The following is an 18,833-nucleotide window of genomic DNA, read 5'->3' as shown; positions in this document are numbered from 1 at the left end:
GCCTTTGGACAGGGTAGATGAGGAAAGATTGTTTCCCCTTGTAGGAGAGGCTAGGACCAGAGGGCATATCCTCAGAAAAGGGGGTCACATTTAGGACAGAAATGAGGAGGTTTTTTTTCTCTGAGAATTAGTGATATTCTTTACCACAGAGGGCTGCAGAGATCATTAAGTACACTCAAGTTTGAAACAGACAGATTTTGAATCAGTAAGGAAAACAGGGAATATGGAGGAAGACCAGAAATGTGGACGTGAGGATTATCAGATTAACCATGTTCTAAATGAATAGGCTGAATGTACGTCATGGTTTTATGGTCTTGTGGTTAAGTAGTATATCACCCATGACTATGATCCACAGTGGTGGGGTTTGCACATTACTGCTAAGAAAGATTTAAAGAATATGGGGCCTTCTCCTTAGAAACTTGATAGAAGTCTCCAAAATGGGGTCAATGGTCTGGGTGAAGGCACACTTCAGCAGAAATGTCAGAAAAGGCCTCCTGATCCAAACGGACTGTTTCTGTGTTGTCAACTCAATATAACCTACTGTACATGGAGAAGCTTGAGTAAGTGATGAGTACTTTCTGGTGTGTTCTGGTAGAAAGCCACTGATACCTAGGCATGAGGTGTGAGTTTATCGTCATGGGAAATAGAGAGGAGAACAAAATAATGACAGCAGAGAATAGAATGTAGAGAATGCCTGTTTGCGTTAACCAAATTAAGTTATTCGTTGTTCTGTGGACACTCAAATCATCAAAATAGCTTCAATGCATGAACCACCCCTTCAAATGTCATTGTTTGCATCATTGATGTACGTGAACACTTTAGAAAGCAGGTAATGTTCTTTAAAGACGTCAGGACCCCACCCAGATTTTCATACGAAGAATAGCTATAAGAGGATGGCTTTGGATATAGGATCCCAGAGGCTTGCTCAATCATTCAGTACAGTGCTCAGCAGTTTTCACAGAAGGCAGGAGACACATTTTCAAGGTTTGATATAGCCTTTATTTAAGATGGATAATTTTGAATGTGAAGGATGAGAATTTACTTTAAGAAAATATTTTAAGATAAATTGAAAGATTTATATTGTATATTGATGTTTTGCAGTGCAGTATTATTTTAGTTTAATGCAAGCGTTACTATGACTGTAGTTCTGTACTATGGGTGAGTGAAATTGGTCTGTGCCAACAGAATATAATAGATTTGTAAAGAATCAGCAACTAAGATATTGTTGCAACGGTTTTTTTTGTTTTCCATTGATTTGGAAAAGAATGCCAAGGATATTTGATTTTAATCTATGTTAAACCAATGAGAAGAAAAGGAAATGAAACTCTAAAAAGAGTTTGAATGATTGTTTTCTGAATTTCAGTGAAATAACTGTGAAAAATCATTTTTTGATTCATTTCAAGCCTGTTTTGATATGTTGGCATTGACTTTATTCATACCCTGAAACTTTTTAGCTGGTCTAAATGCACACTAATTCGACCTTGTCTGACTACAGTGTGACTATTGTACATGATGGACATCAGGCGTTTTTTTTTGGCAGAATGCAGAGAGAATAATCTGCCAGGGAGCTGGACATTAGCCTTTCTTTCTGGCACTTAGTTCAGCCAGAGCTCAATGTATAAAACAAGAAAGACATCTTTAAAACTTGCTTATTCTCTTGAGATGGGATGTTGGGGTCATCAGCAAAGACTATATTTGTTGCCCATCAGTGATTGCCCTGGGTCTGAGTGGATTACTGGGTCATTTCCCAGAGCAGCTAAGGGTCAGCACATTGATGTGGATCTGGAGACACATTCAGATTAGACCGGGCAAAGATTCCTTCTCTAAAGGTCATCGTGCTTTTACCGGCTTTTAATGATAGTTGTCTCGGTCACCATCACGGAAACCAAATTTACATTCCAGATTTATTGATTGAATATGAATTCCACCAGCTGCTGTGGTGGGATTTGAACCCATTGTCTCCAGAAGATTGGCTTCTCTGTGACATTGAAACTGTTTCCACGGCAAAGAACGTCTTTGTTCTTTATGGGATTGTCCATCCCGAATTTCCCTGGAGGAGGTGATGGCTCACTGCTTTCTTTGAACTGCCACAAACTTTGTAGTATAAATACACTGTCAAGGAAGGAATTCCAGGATTTTGATCCCTTTCCAGTGGAGACAGAGTGATTGAACTCCAAGGTGGGAGGGTGTGTGGCTAGGAGGGGAGTTTGTAGTTTGCACACAGCTGCTGTCCTTGTCCTACCAGGCAGTACAGTTTGTGGGTTTGGAAGGTGCTCTCGCAGGAGACTTGGTGAGTTTACTCCCAGGGTGTTTATCCTTTTTTCAACATCAAAGGTTCATTCAAAAAAGATCATTTTAAGATCACCTCCTCTCAGATGTTGACTGCCCTATTCTGTGGTTCATGTAGTGTTGTAAATTTTCCTCTCGCGTTTGCAGGTTTCTTCTTGTTGAACAACAATGTTGAATTAAAGGTCAACTGATTTGTTCAGGTGTTAAAAATTAGCCTCACCCTGTAAGTGAGGTTGAAATAGAAGAATCTTTTTGCTTATTCATTAGGTGTGGGCATCACTGGCCAGGCCGGTGTTTATTGCCCATCCCTAATTGACCAGAGGGTTTTAGGGGTTGACCACATTGATGTGGGTGTGGAGTCATACGTAGGTGACTCCTAATTGCTCCTTGGATGTTGCCTGACCTGCTATGCCTTTCCAGCAAAGCATGTTTTAACTCTGATCTCAAGTCCTCACTTTCTCCTAGTCACATGTGGGTCAGGCCATAGAATATCACAGAATCCCCACAGTGTGGAAACAGGCCCTTTGGCCCAACAAGTCCACACTGACCCTCCAAAGAGTATCCCATCTAGACCCATCCTGTACCCTATTATTCTACAATTAACCTTGACTAATGCACCTAACCGATACATCCCTGAACACTATGGGCAATTTAGCATGGCCAGTTCAACTAACCTGTACATCTTTGGACTGTGCGAGGAAACCGGTGCACCCGGAGGAAACCCACGCAGACATGGGGAGAATGTGTAAACTCGACACAGACAGTCACCCGAGGCTGGAATCGAACCCAAGTTCCTGGCACTGTGAGGCAGCAGTGCTAACCATTGAGCTCCATGAAGGAGGTTGTGTCCTTGCGCTGAACTGGGTGGCATTTTCCTGACAGATGTTCATGGTCATCAGTAAACTCTGAATTCCAGAGTGCACCTTTTCTCAACATAGTGTGGGAGCTCAGCACTGACAGTACCTTTTGTCAATGTAGTGTGGGAGCTCAGCACTGACAGTACCTTTTGTCAATGTAGTGTGGGAGCTCAGCACTGACTGCACCTTGTCTCAATATAGTGCGGGAGCTCAGCACTGACTGCACCTTGTCTCAATATAGTGCGGGAGCTCAGCACTGACTGCACCTTGTCTTAATGTAATGCGGGAGCTCAGCACTGACTGCACCTTGTCTTAATGTAGTGTGGGAGCTCAGCACTGACTGCACCTTGTCTCAATATAGTGCGGGAGCTCAGCACTGACTGCACCTTGTCTTAATGTAATGCGGGAGCTCAGCACTGACTGCACCTTGTCTTAATGTAGTCTGGGAGCTCAGCACTGACTGCACCTTGTCTTAATATAGTGCGGGAGCTCAGCACTGACTGCACCTTGTCTTAATATAGTGCGGGAGCTCAGCACTGACTGCACCTTGTCTCAATATAGTGTGGGAGCTCAGCACTGACTGCACCTTGTCTCAATGTAGTGTGGGAGCTCAGCACTGACTGCACCTTGTCTCAATATAGTGTGGGAGCTCAGCACTGACTGCACCTTTGATAACTCAACGGCCCCATTTAAAGGAAACAGGAAGTATAGCAAACATTCAAGCTCGGGGTGCACTTGCTTCGTGAAAAATGTGGCCACTGCTACTTGCCCTGTGTATGCTAATCATGACTTTATTCCCTTTTTACAGGAAAATCCAACTGGTTTCTGGTTCTAAAAAGTGTTACATTTGACCAGATATGATGGCAAATACACCAGTGTCCAATTGCCTCCTTCCAATGAAGCTCATAACTCTCATTGTCATTGGTAGGTTAATGCCTTTAATTGCTATTTTTCAATTTTGGGATCTATCTGTGGCCTAATACAGGCCACAATTGTGACATGCCAGGGAAATGAAAGCAATGCATCTTTGACCTGTTCTGGCTTTACAGAGCAGGGATCCTGAACTGTACAGTCAGCTGCAGATGAAATGCCCTGTTACTCGAAATGATTGAACTATATTTTGTGTTCAGCTGACTGAAGTCTTGAACTTTGGATTTGGTATCACGAACAAAAGCCTATAATCAGAATTCAAGTCTATCTTCAGAACAATTTAATTTGTGGAACTCTATACCACAGAGTTCCTGAATATATTGGAGTGCAGGATTCTTTCATTAATCTCTTAATGCCTCACAGTGGAAAATTTGTTAAATAAAAAGTAGCACTATGCATCTAGTTGTTTCGGAGGTTATTGAAGCATTCTGTTCCTTTGTAATATCCTCACTTTGTAATGATTCATTTTGGATATTACAATGGTACTGCTCCATACAGTAGCAGGTATATTTTAATTTAATTTAGTTTCATTTATTATTTTCACACATACTGTGATAAGATTTGCTTTGCATATTAACCAGAGAAATCATACCTTATAAAAATACTCTCCTTGAGTAAGCAGTTGATCCACACAGTGACCTTCTCCATCAAATCAGTGATAATTATTATTCAATTGCTCATGTCTTGAGTTAGGGGATCTGAAACAGTTTCTCTTGTTCTTTGATTTGTTCATTCATGAGCTGTGAGATGTTGCACTGAGGTATGAAGTGTGTACGTTTTGATGAACAAATGATTTGCGGAACTCTCCTTTAACAGATTATTCTGATATTTCCTTTCAGGTTTCTTTCTGACCATTTTGAATGCTCAGTCGGTAAGAGGAATTTGATATCATCTCTTGCATATCATTGAAAATTTAATTAGAGAGCGCACAATCATTCCAAGATCAGTCTGATGTAAAATATTGTATAATAATTAAGGCAAAGTTTGAGAAGTGCAGATTTGATAAGGGCAGTGAGTCAATGTGAGAAGTTGACCTGTGCTCTGTTATATTAATATTTAAAAAATAGCAGTAACCAATCAATAAGAGCAAAGGTACTTCAAGTGACACATTCCTCGTTGTGGAACATAGTCATGGAATCTCTACAGTGTGGAAGCAGGCCAGTTGGCCCATTGAGTCCACACCAACCCTCCAGACCCAACCCCATCCCTGTAACCCTGTATTTCCCATGGCCAATCCTCCTAAACTGGACATCTTTGGACTGTGGGAGAAAACTGGAGCATCTGGAGGAAACGTGCGGACACGGGGAGAATGTGCAAACTCCACATAGACCGTCATTTAGAATGGAACCAAACTTAGGTCCCTGGTGCTGTGAGGCAGCAATGCTAACCACTGTGCCACCCATTAGTCAATCAGTCTTTAAAACAAGCTATATGGCTATTGAGTTAATTATGTGTTTAAAATGTATGATATAAATGAATACAAGAGTGAGTAGCTTGTTTGACCCTCTGCAGGCTGTTGGTGAGAAAGGATCACAACGACTCAGACCGATCTTGTTTAGAAGACGTGTGAAACGTGCCACTGGTAAGTAATGAGCAATGAGGCAAACTGTTTATTGATGTAGGCCTATGTGACATCATCTAGCTCCGACCCACCCCAGCTCATTGGCCGCTGAAATCCTCATCCATGCCTTTACTTTCTCCTGCCTTCATTACTGCAATGCACTGCTGGTCAGCTTCCCATTTTCCACTCACTGTTAACTTCTGCCTATCCAAAACTCTGCTATCTGCATCCAAATTGGCAGCATGTCCTGTTTATGCATTGACCTCGTACTCATTGCCCAAACACATTTTTGAGGTGGGAGCCACCTCTGTTTCTTTATTTAAACACCTCCCCATTGTCTTACACCTCCTTATCGTTATAGCCACTTCTAGACCACAAGCCCATCTATGTGTTTCCAATGCCGATCTCTTCAGCTTTTCCGATTTTAATCACTTGACCATAGGCAACCATGTTATCAAGGCTCCAAAATCTGGACTCGCCTTCTTAAACATTTCTGCCCGTGTACTTTTCTGTCCTTTTAAGATAGTCTTTACAACCCTATTCTATGACCAAACCTTTGGTCATCATTTTTAATGTCACCTCATGTGGCTCAGTGTCAGAGTATCTTGTGAACCTGTAGCATGATTAGGTCCTACACTTCAGGCTCCATTCCCAGCCAAGTCTGGCTGTATGTTACGTGTCTATATACTGACATCTGCATGTGTCGAATGCAAATGTGTTTGTGTGCTTGCAGATTGTACCAATGGCTTCATTGCAAAAGATATGACCAGCAATACATTATTGCCTGCACTGTATCCTACTGAACAGTTAGACGCTTGCTTGAACAACAGTGTGCTCCTTGCAAATCTCACCGAACTGGGACATATCGCTTTTAGTAGAAATCAGCTTCTTGTTCTAAAAAGGAAACTGGGAGAGGTAAGGTTGCATCATTTGGAAATATATTCTTCCCTTGATGTATACTTCTAGTATCCAACATAGTTAATCCCTAAGAACCATCCATGCATAGGGTGGCATAGAAACTGGATACAAACAGGCCAGTTAGCCCCATCAGACCACCCTGTTGTTTATGCTCCATTCAAGCCTTTCTTGCATTTTTCCTCATCTAAATCCGTCATTGCCACCCTCTAATGTGTTCTGCCACATATGTTTGTTCAACTTCCCGTCATAGTACTTGCTTCAACATGTAGCTCATTTTGTAAAGTCTTAGGATGCCCAAATAAATGCATCTTGGTGACCCTCAAGAAAGATCAGATTGTAGTTTTAGTGAAGTGTGAACTGCATGATTCAACTACACACCCAGGCTGCAGAGATAGGTGGCTGGATTTCAAGTGAATTTAACCTGTGAGATTCCCAACCTTGAGACACTCATGGAAGAATGTGTAACAGGAGTTGAAGGGTATGAACTGAGCAATTGGACAAGACATCGGGACACCAATATAAAACTGACTCGAAGAGTGTGACCCACTGCAAGGGCCCCATTGGTGTTGCACAGTCCCATCATTTGCTTTCCATTGCTGTGTAGCCATGAGAAAGAAAGAGATAGCCATGACCACTACGCAATCTATAAGAGAACTAAAGTTTACAAGTGTAGTTTTGACATCTTGCGCACTTTAATCTGGCTGAATGTACACTTTTTGATATTTTGGAACAGATATTCACAAGTGGACTGCCAGAAGAACGGATACGACAGCTGGGATTCATTATTACTGTGTACGGCCCTGAAGAGATCAGCATGTGGAACATAACAAGTGCAGATACCCTTGCACTTGTTCTAAACAACAGCCCAAATCTGAACACGGTATGGATTAGCACCGAGCTTCTGATTGTATGACCCTGATAAAAAGCACGCGTTATGCCCAGAATTCAAATGTTGTTTGGGCTGCAATGAGTGATGAGAAAAACTAAGGCAAAAATGGAACCTTATTGCTACCTGTGATGTGCTAATACATTAGTCATCAGCTAGTTTAGAAATGTTCTTTGAGCTAAAACAAACCTATGGTGCATGAAGAGAATTCGATCTATACAGACCTGATTCTGACAAAAAAAAACTTTGGTAGCGACATTACTGAATGCTGCAAGTATAGAGCGACTCAATCAATACAGAAAGGCACTTTGCTTGTTAGTTTCTGTTACATTTCAGTGAGAAACATAGAATAAGAGAATTATCACAGTGCAGAAGGAGACCATTTGACCCATTGTGTCAGTGTCAGGGCCTCTGCAGGAGCAAATCAGCTAGTCTCACTCATCACCATTAGGCTGTAGTTGCAAATTCTTTCTCTTCTGATGACACATCCATTCTGTTTTGAAAGCTTTAGTTGATTCTGTTTCCACTGCATTCTCAGACAGTGAATTCTTGATCCCTAAATAAAATGATGAACTGCGGATGCTGGAAATCTGAAACAAAAACTGAAATTGCTGGCGAAACTCAGTAGGTCTGGCAGCATCTGTGAGGAGAAAGCAGAGTTAATGTTTCCTGGCTGGTGACTCTTCAGCAGAACTGTTTTGCCAGCAATTTCTGCTTTTGAATTCTTGATTCGCTTATTTTGTAGAATATTTTTCCCTGTGCTGCCTTTCGGTTTTTTTAACTGGTCAATCACTTTAACTTGATGTCACTTGGTTCTTGACCATTCCACCACAGGAAGCAGTTCCTCCCTAGCTGCTCTATCCAGACTTTGAACACCTCAGTCTAATCAGCCTTCGATCTTTTCTAAGGAGATTTGTTCTGGCTTCAGCAACCTGCCCATGGAACTAAAATTCCTCATTGCTGTGACCTCCTCATAAATCTTTCCTCTGCCTCTCTAACCATGTTGTTAATACTGATGTGGATACCTACTATTTTCCCCATACTGATATGGATTTCTACTATTTTCCCCTATATTGATATGAATTCCTAATATTTTCCCCTGTACAAATGGATAAGCTCTCACATATTTTACAAAGTAGTGCAAAGAAGTGAAAAGGACGAATGCGTAATCCAACAATATTCTGGGTTTATAGAATGTATGGGGCACAAAGATAATAAACTGAGCTTTTCTCTTTCATTTCAGAGCAAGGTAATTATTGGAAATTACCTGCAGAGATCTGGGCAACTAAACGCTGTTGCTTTGGATGCGATTGGTGGTCCACTACTGTGTACTCTGAGCGAAGAGAACCTTAGGACCATCCTTCCCAGTGAACTGAAGTAAGTGTCAGATTCTCTAAAGCTACTCTGCAAATCTGCTCTCTGACTCTCTATTTGACTGAGCTGTGACAAAACAAACCTGCAGAAGTCCAAAGGAGCATTTTGTGAATAACTGAGGGCAAACGTCAATGAATGCAGACTACCTAAGTTGCTTAAGTGTCAATGATTACAAAATGCATTACTCTTTTGTTGCAGAAAAGCCAGGCCACTGAATATTTTCACATGTACCCAAGCGAAGAAAGACATACTCTTCGGGATCGCTAAAGTTGCATTCCAGGATCTTGCTGGTGATCCCAAAGCCTATTTTAACCAACTCAAGCCATATATTGGTAAGCTACATTACAATCTGCTTTGATGATAATTTGAAGAGTTATACAAATTTTTTTGAGAAGATTTGTAGCTCAGGTTGAGGTTCTGGATGTAGATTTGCTTGCTGGACCTTCCAGCTCAGCGAGCAAACCTATACCCAGTTATACAAATCAATTAATTTGCAGTTCATTGCAAGCTTTAACCAGGAAAGCTTGTTATTAATACCAAATGAATTAAATCTTCCATTTTTCTCTATTTTTATGAAGAGTTCATGTTCATAATTATAAAGCTGACAGTTCCTTCTGTTCTCTAAAAGGTGGTGCACGAGCTTCTGATTTACAAAGATTAGCTCCTGGCAACATCAGCATGGACTTCCAGACATTCAGCAGCCTCAATCCAGTGGAAGTGGAAGTAGGTATCATTGAGGCCTGCAACAACATCCAGCTCTTTAACACATCACACAAGAACCAGATCTTAGACACAGTGCCCATCAACAGGAATTCATTCACTCCATCCCATGTTCATCACCACAGGCCACCTCCTTGCTGCACAACTGCTATAGTTATGAGATCTTGCCTAAACTAGAAACAACAACTGAATATCATGATCTCAGCTGTGAAGAAAAGGGAACCAGGAAGTTCATTACATTTCAACCAGATTTAAAGTGGGACTGGGCTGTACTCAGGCTGGGGTGTACTCAGACTGGGGATTACTCAGAATGGGGTGTACTCAGACCGGTGTGTACTCAGACCAATGTGTACTCAGACCAGGCTGTACTCACACCGAGTAAACTCTGATTGCTTGACCATTATTAAGTAAACTATGTAACAATAAATATGTCAGTTGTCAATAGTGATGGAAGTGGAGTGTTATAAGATCAATCACCAACAAGTGCGTCATTACCGCCCAGATGTGTTAGTTCTGAAGAGCAATTTCACCCCCAATGTCTCAAATTAAAAAGACAATTCATGGAACCATTCAGTTAAAGCTGCACAGTTCAGAATGTTTGGAGGGAATCATTTCAGAAGTGGAATTAAATCCATCAGAACAGTACGATTGGCAGACATGAAAGAATGAAGACATTGAGATAGGCACCATGCTAGGGCTGAGGATCAGATTAAATAGGTAGATGAGATTGAAGGGGAACAGGGTTGGTAAATATATGATTAAGATTTTATACTTATCTAGATTGTAAATGATAACGTGATCATGTCGGGTTAAACACCCTGTTTGCATATTGTTTCCTTCAATGTACATTGTTATTTTAATTGCGCCTTCCACCTTCTGATGTCATTAAAGAACAACATGAAGTCAGGAATGAGAATATCCTGTTGTAACATTATGACCAATTTATCTTTCAGAAACTCACTGCCCAGAACGTTCGAGATCTGCTTGGAATTAACCTGAATTCCCTTAAAGAGAATGAAAACCATGAAATAGTGCGGCGTTGGGTTAACACACATTCAGTGGCTGAGGTGATGAGTCTGGGAATTGGCCTTACAGGTGGAATATCACCGGCTGGACTTGGGAATCTTTCCATTCTGCCATGTAAGTGGCAATTTATTTATTAAGCACTGACAAGAGCATTGGCTATGATAAGAAACATCATCATGGGAACAAATTGGAAATCTTTTGTTTGACAGCTGTGCTGCCCTTGAGAGCACTGTGTGTGCTTAGGCATTTAATCTACACAGAGTCACTACGAATTCCATAATGGTATCCCCAAACCAGTTAACTGCGTGTGTTATTGAGTTTAACAGGAAGAATTTCTAACTGTGGTGTTAAAGAAAATGCCAATTTGAAAAGAATAACTGCAGCCTCTTTGCATGAAGTAATATTTGTGAAAGATGTCCACTTGTGAAAGGCTAAGGAATATTTTATAGGATAATTATTAACAGTATATTTCTTATCGTTTCATTTTATTTTCCAGTGCCTGGTTCTGCTTCAGTCAACAGCTACAGTCTCCTGCTCTCCATCTGCGTTGCTGTGTTGGGAATCACTTTGCAATGCCTTTCATAAATAGTGTTTCATCCCATTATGCTACCTACTGTGTTAAATGGAAAGAATCATGAAGGATATTGAAGAAGGTTTAAAAAGCTCAGCACAAGTAGATTGAACTCTGTTTATAACGTTGAAATGACTGTAAACTAGCTTTCTAGGCATTGTGCTGATCAATTGTAAAACAAATAATTTAGGGCAACTCTGGGCTGTCATTAGAATGATGACAATCCAAAAGCATTCAATAAAGGTTTATCTTATTACTGCCTACCAAATCTCATACAGAAATATTTATGAATTTTCTTATCATGGACTCTTTGTAGAGTGAAAGGTGGTAGAAGTTTGGAATTCTCTTCGGCAAACAGCATTGAATGCCATATCAATAGTTCATTTTATAGCAGATGTTAAGAGCTAAGGGACAAAGGCAGGAATATGGAGTTATATTGCAGATTGAATAGAACCTCATTCAACGACTGACCAGACTCCCAAGTGTTTACTCCGATACTCCTGATGAAGTTGCTGCTTAAAATTCAAATTATCTTTCTAATTTAATACATGTTTTCATAACGAAGCCCCTGTATTGGTTGGCTTGATTATAATGTAGCCAATAGCTAAGCAAAAGTCACATTATATGGGTAAAAGCCAACGAGGGCTTGGGAATGGGCAGAGGTGAGAGGTATGGTTTCTGTCTGTTTTTGGGTGAGAACCGAACGTGAAGACTCTCAGGCTCAAGTCGCCATTGTCTCCCAGTTCGAATCCACCAGTTGACACCTTCTTTGGAACTGGGACATGTGCAGAGCTGACACTGCCTTGTTTCAGCTGATTGCCTTACCTTTTTGAGATTCTGCCTCCGTTCTAGATTGCCAGCTTGTTTTTGAGGAATCAGTGGGTGGAGTACGCACTGTCCGCCCAGTATCCGGTTATTTATATAAGGGCCACAGCTCATCTTTCAGTAACACTGCAACCCCCTTCCCTAGCCCCGGGCTCTGGAACTGATAACAGAATGGCAAGCAGAGAAAAGTGCCGACAGACGTTCTTGCCTGTGTTGCATTTAACTCTAAGTCAGCAAGAACTAAGGTAATAAATTTGGGAAAGAGCAGGTTGGAAACTGCCATATGACTTTTGTCTTCTATGTTAAACAATAGTTACTGCCTTCATATGTTAAACGATAGTTACTGCCTTAACCATTACATATTTATATAAATTGCTGTTTAACCCAGTATGTATGTAATACACATTTGTTCTTTTAGTCTTAATATATTTGGAAATTAACTTTTGTATGTATTTTCAATAAAAAAAATTGAATTGTATATGGGGTTTTGTCAATTCTGTTATATAAGTTGACTAGCTGGAAATGGTCAGCACTGAGAACAAAGACCATGAATTTTCTTTTGTAATTATAGAAAACAGCAACACACTTTTTCTTGGGAGGTAACGTGTGCTGACATTGTGTTCTTTATTATCTCGAGGTTGGTGAGCTTTGACATAGCAATATTTTGCACAGCTCACCACTTCAGGGCATTAGAAGATATCCAGGTTGAGTTAACTCAGAGACACTGTAGTGCAGAGTGTAAAGGGACCTTAAGCTTCTCCAACAGAGGATGCTGGATCAGCTGATAATTTTAAAGCTGAGAAGGTAAATGTTTGTTAAGCAAAGGTTTGAATGGATGTGGCTGTAGTGGTTGGAATCTGGTGAGATCCTTTATTGGGCTTGTTGACCTGGGCCAATCAGGGAGCCCTGGCTGACTGATATAGAGTCATAAATCTGGCTTTGCTGCTCCTCTCCCTTGTAAATTGCTGTTTCTTTGTATACAGCTATTAATGTCAATTGTTTTATAAACTGTATTATTTAATAAAATTTTTAAAAAGTCATAGATTAGCTTTGTTGCCCTTTCCCCCTGTAAATTGCTGTTTCTTGTGAACGGCTGATCATATTAACATTGTTAGTAACTTGTATTGTTTAATGAAATAAAAAAAGAGTCATTGAGTCATAGAGAGGTACAGCACAGAAACACCCTCACCCTCACCCTCACCTATCACCCTCACCTATCACCCTCACCTTAACCTTCTTCCACCTATCGCATTTCCAATGTCCCTCCCCCATGTCCCTCCTCCCTACCTTTTATCTTAGCCTGCTTGGCACACTTTCCTCATTCCTGAAGAAGGGCTCATGCCCGAAACGTCGATTCTCCTGCTCCTTGGATGCTGCCTGACCTGCTGCGCTTTTCCAGCAACACATTCACAGCACAGAAACAGACCATTTGGTCCAACTCATCCATGTCGACCAGATATCCTAACCTAATCTAGTCCCATTTGCCAACAGTTGGCCCATATCCAAAAAGCCCTTCCTTTTCATATACCCACCTAGAGGCTTTTTAAAAATGCTGTCATTGTACCAGCCTCCACCGCTTCCTCTGGCAGCTCATTCCATACATGCACCACCCGCTGTGTGAAAAAGTTGCCCCTTAGGACCTTCTTAAATTTTTACCCTCTCACCCTCTGGTGCTGGACTTCCCTACCACAGGGAAAGACCTTGTCTATTTACCCTATTCACACCCCTCATGATTTGAAAACCTTTATAAGGTCACCCCTCAGCCTCCGACACTCCAGGGAAAACAGCCCCAGCCTACTCAGCCTCTTTCTGTAGCTCAAATCCTCCAACCCTGGCAACACCCTTTTCTGAAATCTTTTCAAGTTTCACAACATCCTTCCGATAGGTGCGAGAGCAGAATTGCCCACAATATTTCAAAAGTGGCCTAATCATTGCCCTGTACAGACATAGCATGACCTCCCAACTCCTATACTCAATGCTCTGACCAATAAAGGAAAGCATACTGAACGCTTTCTTCACTATCCTACCTACCTGAGACTCCACTTTCAAGGAACCAGAAACCTACACTCCAAGATCTCTTTGCTCCGCAACACACCCCAGGACCTTATCATTAAATGTATAAGTCCTGCTCCGATTTGCCTTTCCAAAATGCAGCACCTCACATTAAACTCCATCAGCCCATTGGCCCATCTGATCAAGACCCTGTTGTAATCTAAGGTAACCTTCTTCGCTGTCCACTACTCCTCCAATTTTGGTGTCATTTGCAAACTTGTTAACTATACCTCCTATGTTCACATCCAAATCATTTATATAAATGACAAAAAGCAGTGGACCCAGCACTGATCCTTGTGGCACACCAGTGGTCACAGGCCTTCAGTCTGAAAGGCAACCTTCCACCACTACCTTCTGTCTTCTACTTTTGAGCCAGTTCTGTATCCAAATGGCTAGTTTTCCCTGTACTCTATGAGATCTAACCTTGCTAACCAGTCTACCATGGGAACCTTGTTGAATGCCTTACTGAAGTCCATATAGATCACGTCTACCACTCTGGCCTCATCAACCCTTTTTGTTGCTTCTTCAAAAAGCTCAATCAAGTTTGTGAGACATGGTCTCCCTCACATAAAGCCATGTTGACTATCCCTAATCAGTCCTTGCCTTTCCAAATACATGTACACCCTGTCCCTCAGGATTCCCTCCAACACCTTGCACACTACCAATGTCAGGCTCACTGGTCTGGAGTTCCCTGGCTTGTCCTTACCACCTTTCTTAAACAGTGACACCACATTAGTCAACCTCCAGTCTTCGGGCACTTCACCTATGGCTATCAATGAAACAAAAACCTCAGCAACGGGCCCAGCAATCACTACCCTAGCTTCCCACAGAGTTCTAGGTTACACCTGATTAAGTCCTCAGGATTTATCCACTTTTTGCATTTCAAGACATCCAGCACCTCCTCCTCTGTAACTTGGCGTGGGCGGCACGGTGGCACAGTGGTTAGCACTGTTGCCTCGCAGCGCCAGAGACCCGGGTTCAATTCCCGCCTCAGGTGACTGACTGTGTGGAGTTTGCACGTTCTCCCCGTGTCTGCGTGGGTTTCCTCCGGGTGCTCCGGTTTCCTCCCACCGTCACAAAGATGTGCAGGGTCAGCTAAATTGGCCATACTAAATTGCCCATAGTGTTAGGTAAGGGGTAAATGTAGGGGTAGGGGTATGGGTGGGTTCGCTTCGGCGGGTCGGTGTGGACTTGTTGGGCCGAAGGGCCTGTTTCCACACTGCAATGTAATCTAATCTAATCTAAACCTGGACATTTTTCAAATTGTCACCATCTATTTCCCCACATTCTATATCTTCCATGTCCTTTTCCACAGTCAATACTGATGTAAACTACTCATTTAGTATTTCCTCCATCTCCTGCAGCTCCACATATAAGCTGCCTTGCTGATCTTTGAGTGGCCCCATTCTCTCCCTAGTTGCCCTTTTGTCCTTAATGTATTCATCAAATACCTTTGCATTCTCCTTAAACCTATTTGCCAAAGGTATCTCATGTCCCCTTTTCCCCCTCCTGATTATGCTCTGAAGTATCCTCCTACTGACTTTATACTCTTCTAAGGATTCACTCAATCTCTGCTGTCTATACCTGATATATGCATCCTTCTTTTTCTTGACCAAAACCTCAATTTCTCTACTTACCCAGCATTCCCTACACCTCCAGCCTTGCAGTTCACCCTAACAGGAACATACTGTCTCTGGACTCACGTTATCTCATTTTTGAAGGCTTCCCATTTTCCAGCCGTCCCTTTACCATCTGCCCTCAACCAACTTTTGAAAGTTCTTGCCTCATACCATCAAAATTGGCCTTCCTTCAATTTAGAACTTTTAGATCCTTTTCCATCACTACTTTAAACCTAATAGAATTATGGCTGCTGGCCCCAAAGTGCCCCCCCACTGACACCTCAGTCACCTACCCTACCTTATTTCCCAAGAGTAGATCAAGGTTTGCACTTTCTCTCATAGGAATATCCACATACTGAATTAGAAACTTTTCTTTGCACGCTTAATAAATTCCTCTCCGTCTAAACTCTTAACACTATGGCAGTGTAAAATGTCCTACCATAACCGCCCTATTATTCTTACAGATAACTGATATCTCCTTACAAATTTGTTTCTGAATTTCCCTCTGACTATTAGGGGGTTTATAATAGAATCCCAATAAGATGATCATTCTTTTCGTATTTCTCAGTTCCACCCGAATAACTTTCCTGGATGTATTCCCAGGAATATCCTCTCTAAGTACAACAGTAATGCTGTCCCTTATCAGAAAACGCCACTCCCCCTCCTCTCTTACACCCTTTCTATCCTTCCTGTAGCATTTGTATCCTTGAACATTAAGCTGCCAGTCCTGTCCATCCTTGAACCATGTCTTTGGGATTGCTATGATATCCCAGTCCCATGTTCTTCACGATGCCCTGAGTTCATCTGCCTTCCCTGTTAGGCCTCTTGCATTGAAATGAATGCAGTTTAATTTATCTGTCCTACTTTGTTTTTTGCTTTGTTCCTGCCTGCCCTGCCTGTTTGATTCGCTCCTTTTCCCAACTGCACCAGTCTCAGATTGATCTCTTTCCTTACTATTTCCCTGGATCCCACCACCCCCACCCCCCCACTCCCCCCCACCTTACTAGTTTATTCCAGTGCAGCTCTAGCAAATCTCCCTGCCAGAATATTAGTCACCTTGGCATTTCTGGCATCGTGCCATTATTTGGGAAGCTTGACTCGTTTGATCCTGCCATCTAAGACTGGGCCCAGTATGTGGAGAAAATGCAAAATTTATCCAGATAAGTCACATTGTGGGAGACGAAAAGCAATGAGTAATCCTTTTGATGGCTTTTGGATCCGTAGCATTTTCGGTTATAAGTGGCTTGACTTTCAAGAGATACTAGACACTAAAGCCTTCTAAGAGTTCATGGAGTTAGTTACGGATATTACAGCCCCAAACCTCCTCTAATTCTGAGAGATTATCAGCTTCAGCCGGCCGTTCGAGGACCAGGGGAATCTATATTGGGATTTTTGACAAGACTAAGATAACTGGCAGAGGCATAGGATTTCGGTTTAACCCTAAGTGAGATGCTGAGAGGCTGTTAAGTGTGTGGGCTTTATGATAAAACAATGCAGAAGCACCTACTAGCTGAAACCCAACTCACCATCAAACAGGCACTTCAACTGGCATAGTCATTAGAAATTCTGAAAAGTGGAGCATAGGAACTACAGGGCATCCCAATGGTAATGGAAACCCTCACTTGTCTGACTGAGCTTTGGGAACACCACTTAGGTGTAGGCATGGTGTAGGGAGGATGAGGCAACCGTGGATGACCAGGGAAGTCAGGGACAGCATAAACCCTCAGGAGAAAGCATATAATGTGGCAAAGGACAATGGAAAACCAGAGGATTGGGAAGCTTACAAAGACCAACAGAGGGCAACCAAAAAATAAATAAAGAGGGAGAAGATTTAATATGAGGGTAAGCTAGCCAGTAATATAAAGAATGACTGTAAGAGTTTCTTCAGATACATAATAGGCAAAAGAGAGGCAAAAGTGGACAATAGACTGCTTGAAAATGACACTGGGGAGATAGTAATGGGGAACAAGGAAACGGCTGAGGAACTGAATAATTACTTTGTGTCAGTCCTTGTGGTAGAAGACACGAGTAATTTCCCAAGAATTCAAGACAGTGAGGGCGCAGATCTGTGTATGGTGGCCATCACCAAGGAGAAGGTGCAAGAAAAACTGAATGGCCTGAAGGTGGATAAGTCACCTGGACCAGAAGGACTACACACCAGAGTTCTAAGGGAGATAGCTGAAGAAATAGCAGAGGTGTTAGTGGTGATGTTCTAGGAATGGCTACAATCAGGGAGGGTCCCAGGGGACTGGAAAGTCACTAATATAACACCCTTGTTTAAAATGAGAGCAAGGCAAAAGATGGCAAATTACAGACCGATTCGCCTAAATTCGGTCATGTGTAAGGTCCTGGAATCCATTGTGAAGGATGAGATTTCTGAATATTTGGAAGTGTATGGTAAAAGAGGGCAAAGTTAACATGGTTTCATCAAGGGGAGGTCATGCCTGACAAATCTACTAGAATTCTTTGAGGAAGTAACAAGCAGATTAGACCAAACAGAATCATTGGATGTTATCTATCTGGACTCCAAGAAGGCCTTTGACAAAATATTGCACTGGAGGCTACTGAGTAAGGTAAGGGCCCATGGTGTTAGAGGCAAGGTGCTAGCTTGGATAGAAGCTTGGCTGTCTGGCAGAAAGCATATGATGGGGATTAGAGGGTCTTTCACAGGATGGCAGCCAGTGACAAGTGGTGTTCCACAAGGCTCAGTGTTGGGGCCACAACTTTTCACTTTATACATTAACGATCTGGATGAAGGAACTGAGGGCATTCTGGCTACGCTTGCAGACAGTACAAAGATAGGTAGAGGGACAGGTAGCATTGAGGAGGCAGGGAGGGTGTGGAAGGATTTAGACAGGTTAGGAAAATGGGCAAAGAAATGGCAGATGGAGTACAATGTGGAAAATGTGTGAGGTCATGCATTTTGGTAGGAAGAGTAGAGGCATGGACTATTTTCTAAATGGGGAGAAAATTCAGAAATCTAAAGTGCAAAGGGACTTGGGAGTTGTTGTCCATGATTGTCTCAAGGTAAACTTGCAGGTTGAGTCAATGGTTAGGAAGGCAGATGCAATGATGGCATTTATTTTGACAGGACTTGAATATAAAAGCAGGGATGTACTTCTGAGACTCTATAAGGCTCTGGTCAGACCATATTTGCAGTATTATGCATATAGTTTTGGGCCCCATATCTTAGGAAGAATGTACT

At 42.0% G+C, this 18,833-nt stretch overlaps 1 protein-coding gene across 1 annotated transcript; it reads left to right on the top strand.

The window, feature by feature from the left end:
- Positions 1-898: 898 nt before the first annotated feature.
- On the top strand, positions 899-12,435 carry LOC122560532 (mesothelin-like protein). The gene is made up of 11 exons (XM_043711250.2): positions 899-984; positions 3,955-4,070; positions 4,916-4,947; positions 5,589-5,658; positions 6,371-6,552; positions 7,289-7,435; positions 8,685-8,818; positions 9,014-9,147; positions 9,444-9,538; positions 10,489-10,675; positions 11,058-12,435. Exons 2-11 carry the CDS (start codon positions 4,004-4,006, stop codon positions 11,144-11,146), a joined length of 1,137 nt encoding a protein of 378 aa, XP_043567185.2. The 5' UTR covers positions 899-984; positions 3,955-4,003; the 3' UTR covers positions 11,147-12,435.
- The last annotated feature ends 6,398 nt before the right edge of the window (positions 12,436-18,833 follow it).

This window comes from Chiloscyllium plagiosum, unplaced genomic scaffold, assembly GCF_037043375.1.
Source record: "Chiloscyllium plagiosum isolate Xiang-an unplaced genomic scaffold, Cpla_swu_hap1 HiC_scaffold_20, whole genome shotgun sequence".
Classification (NCBI taxonomy): domain Eukaryota; kingdom Metazoa; phylum Chordata; class Chondrichthyes; order Orectolobiformes; family Hemiscylliidae; genus Chiloscyllium; species Chiloscyllium plagiosum.
This window is presented reverse-complemented; position numbering and strand designations above follow the sequence as displayed.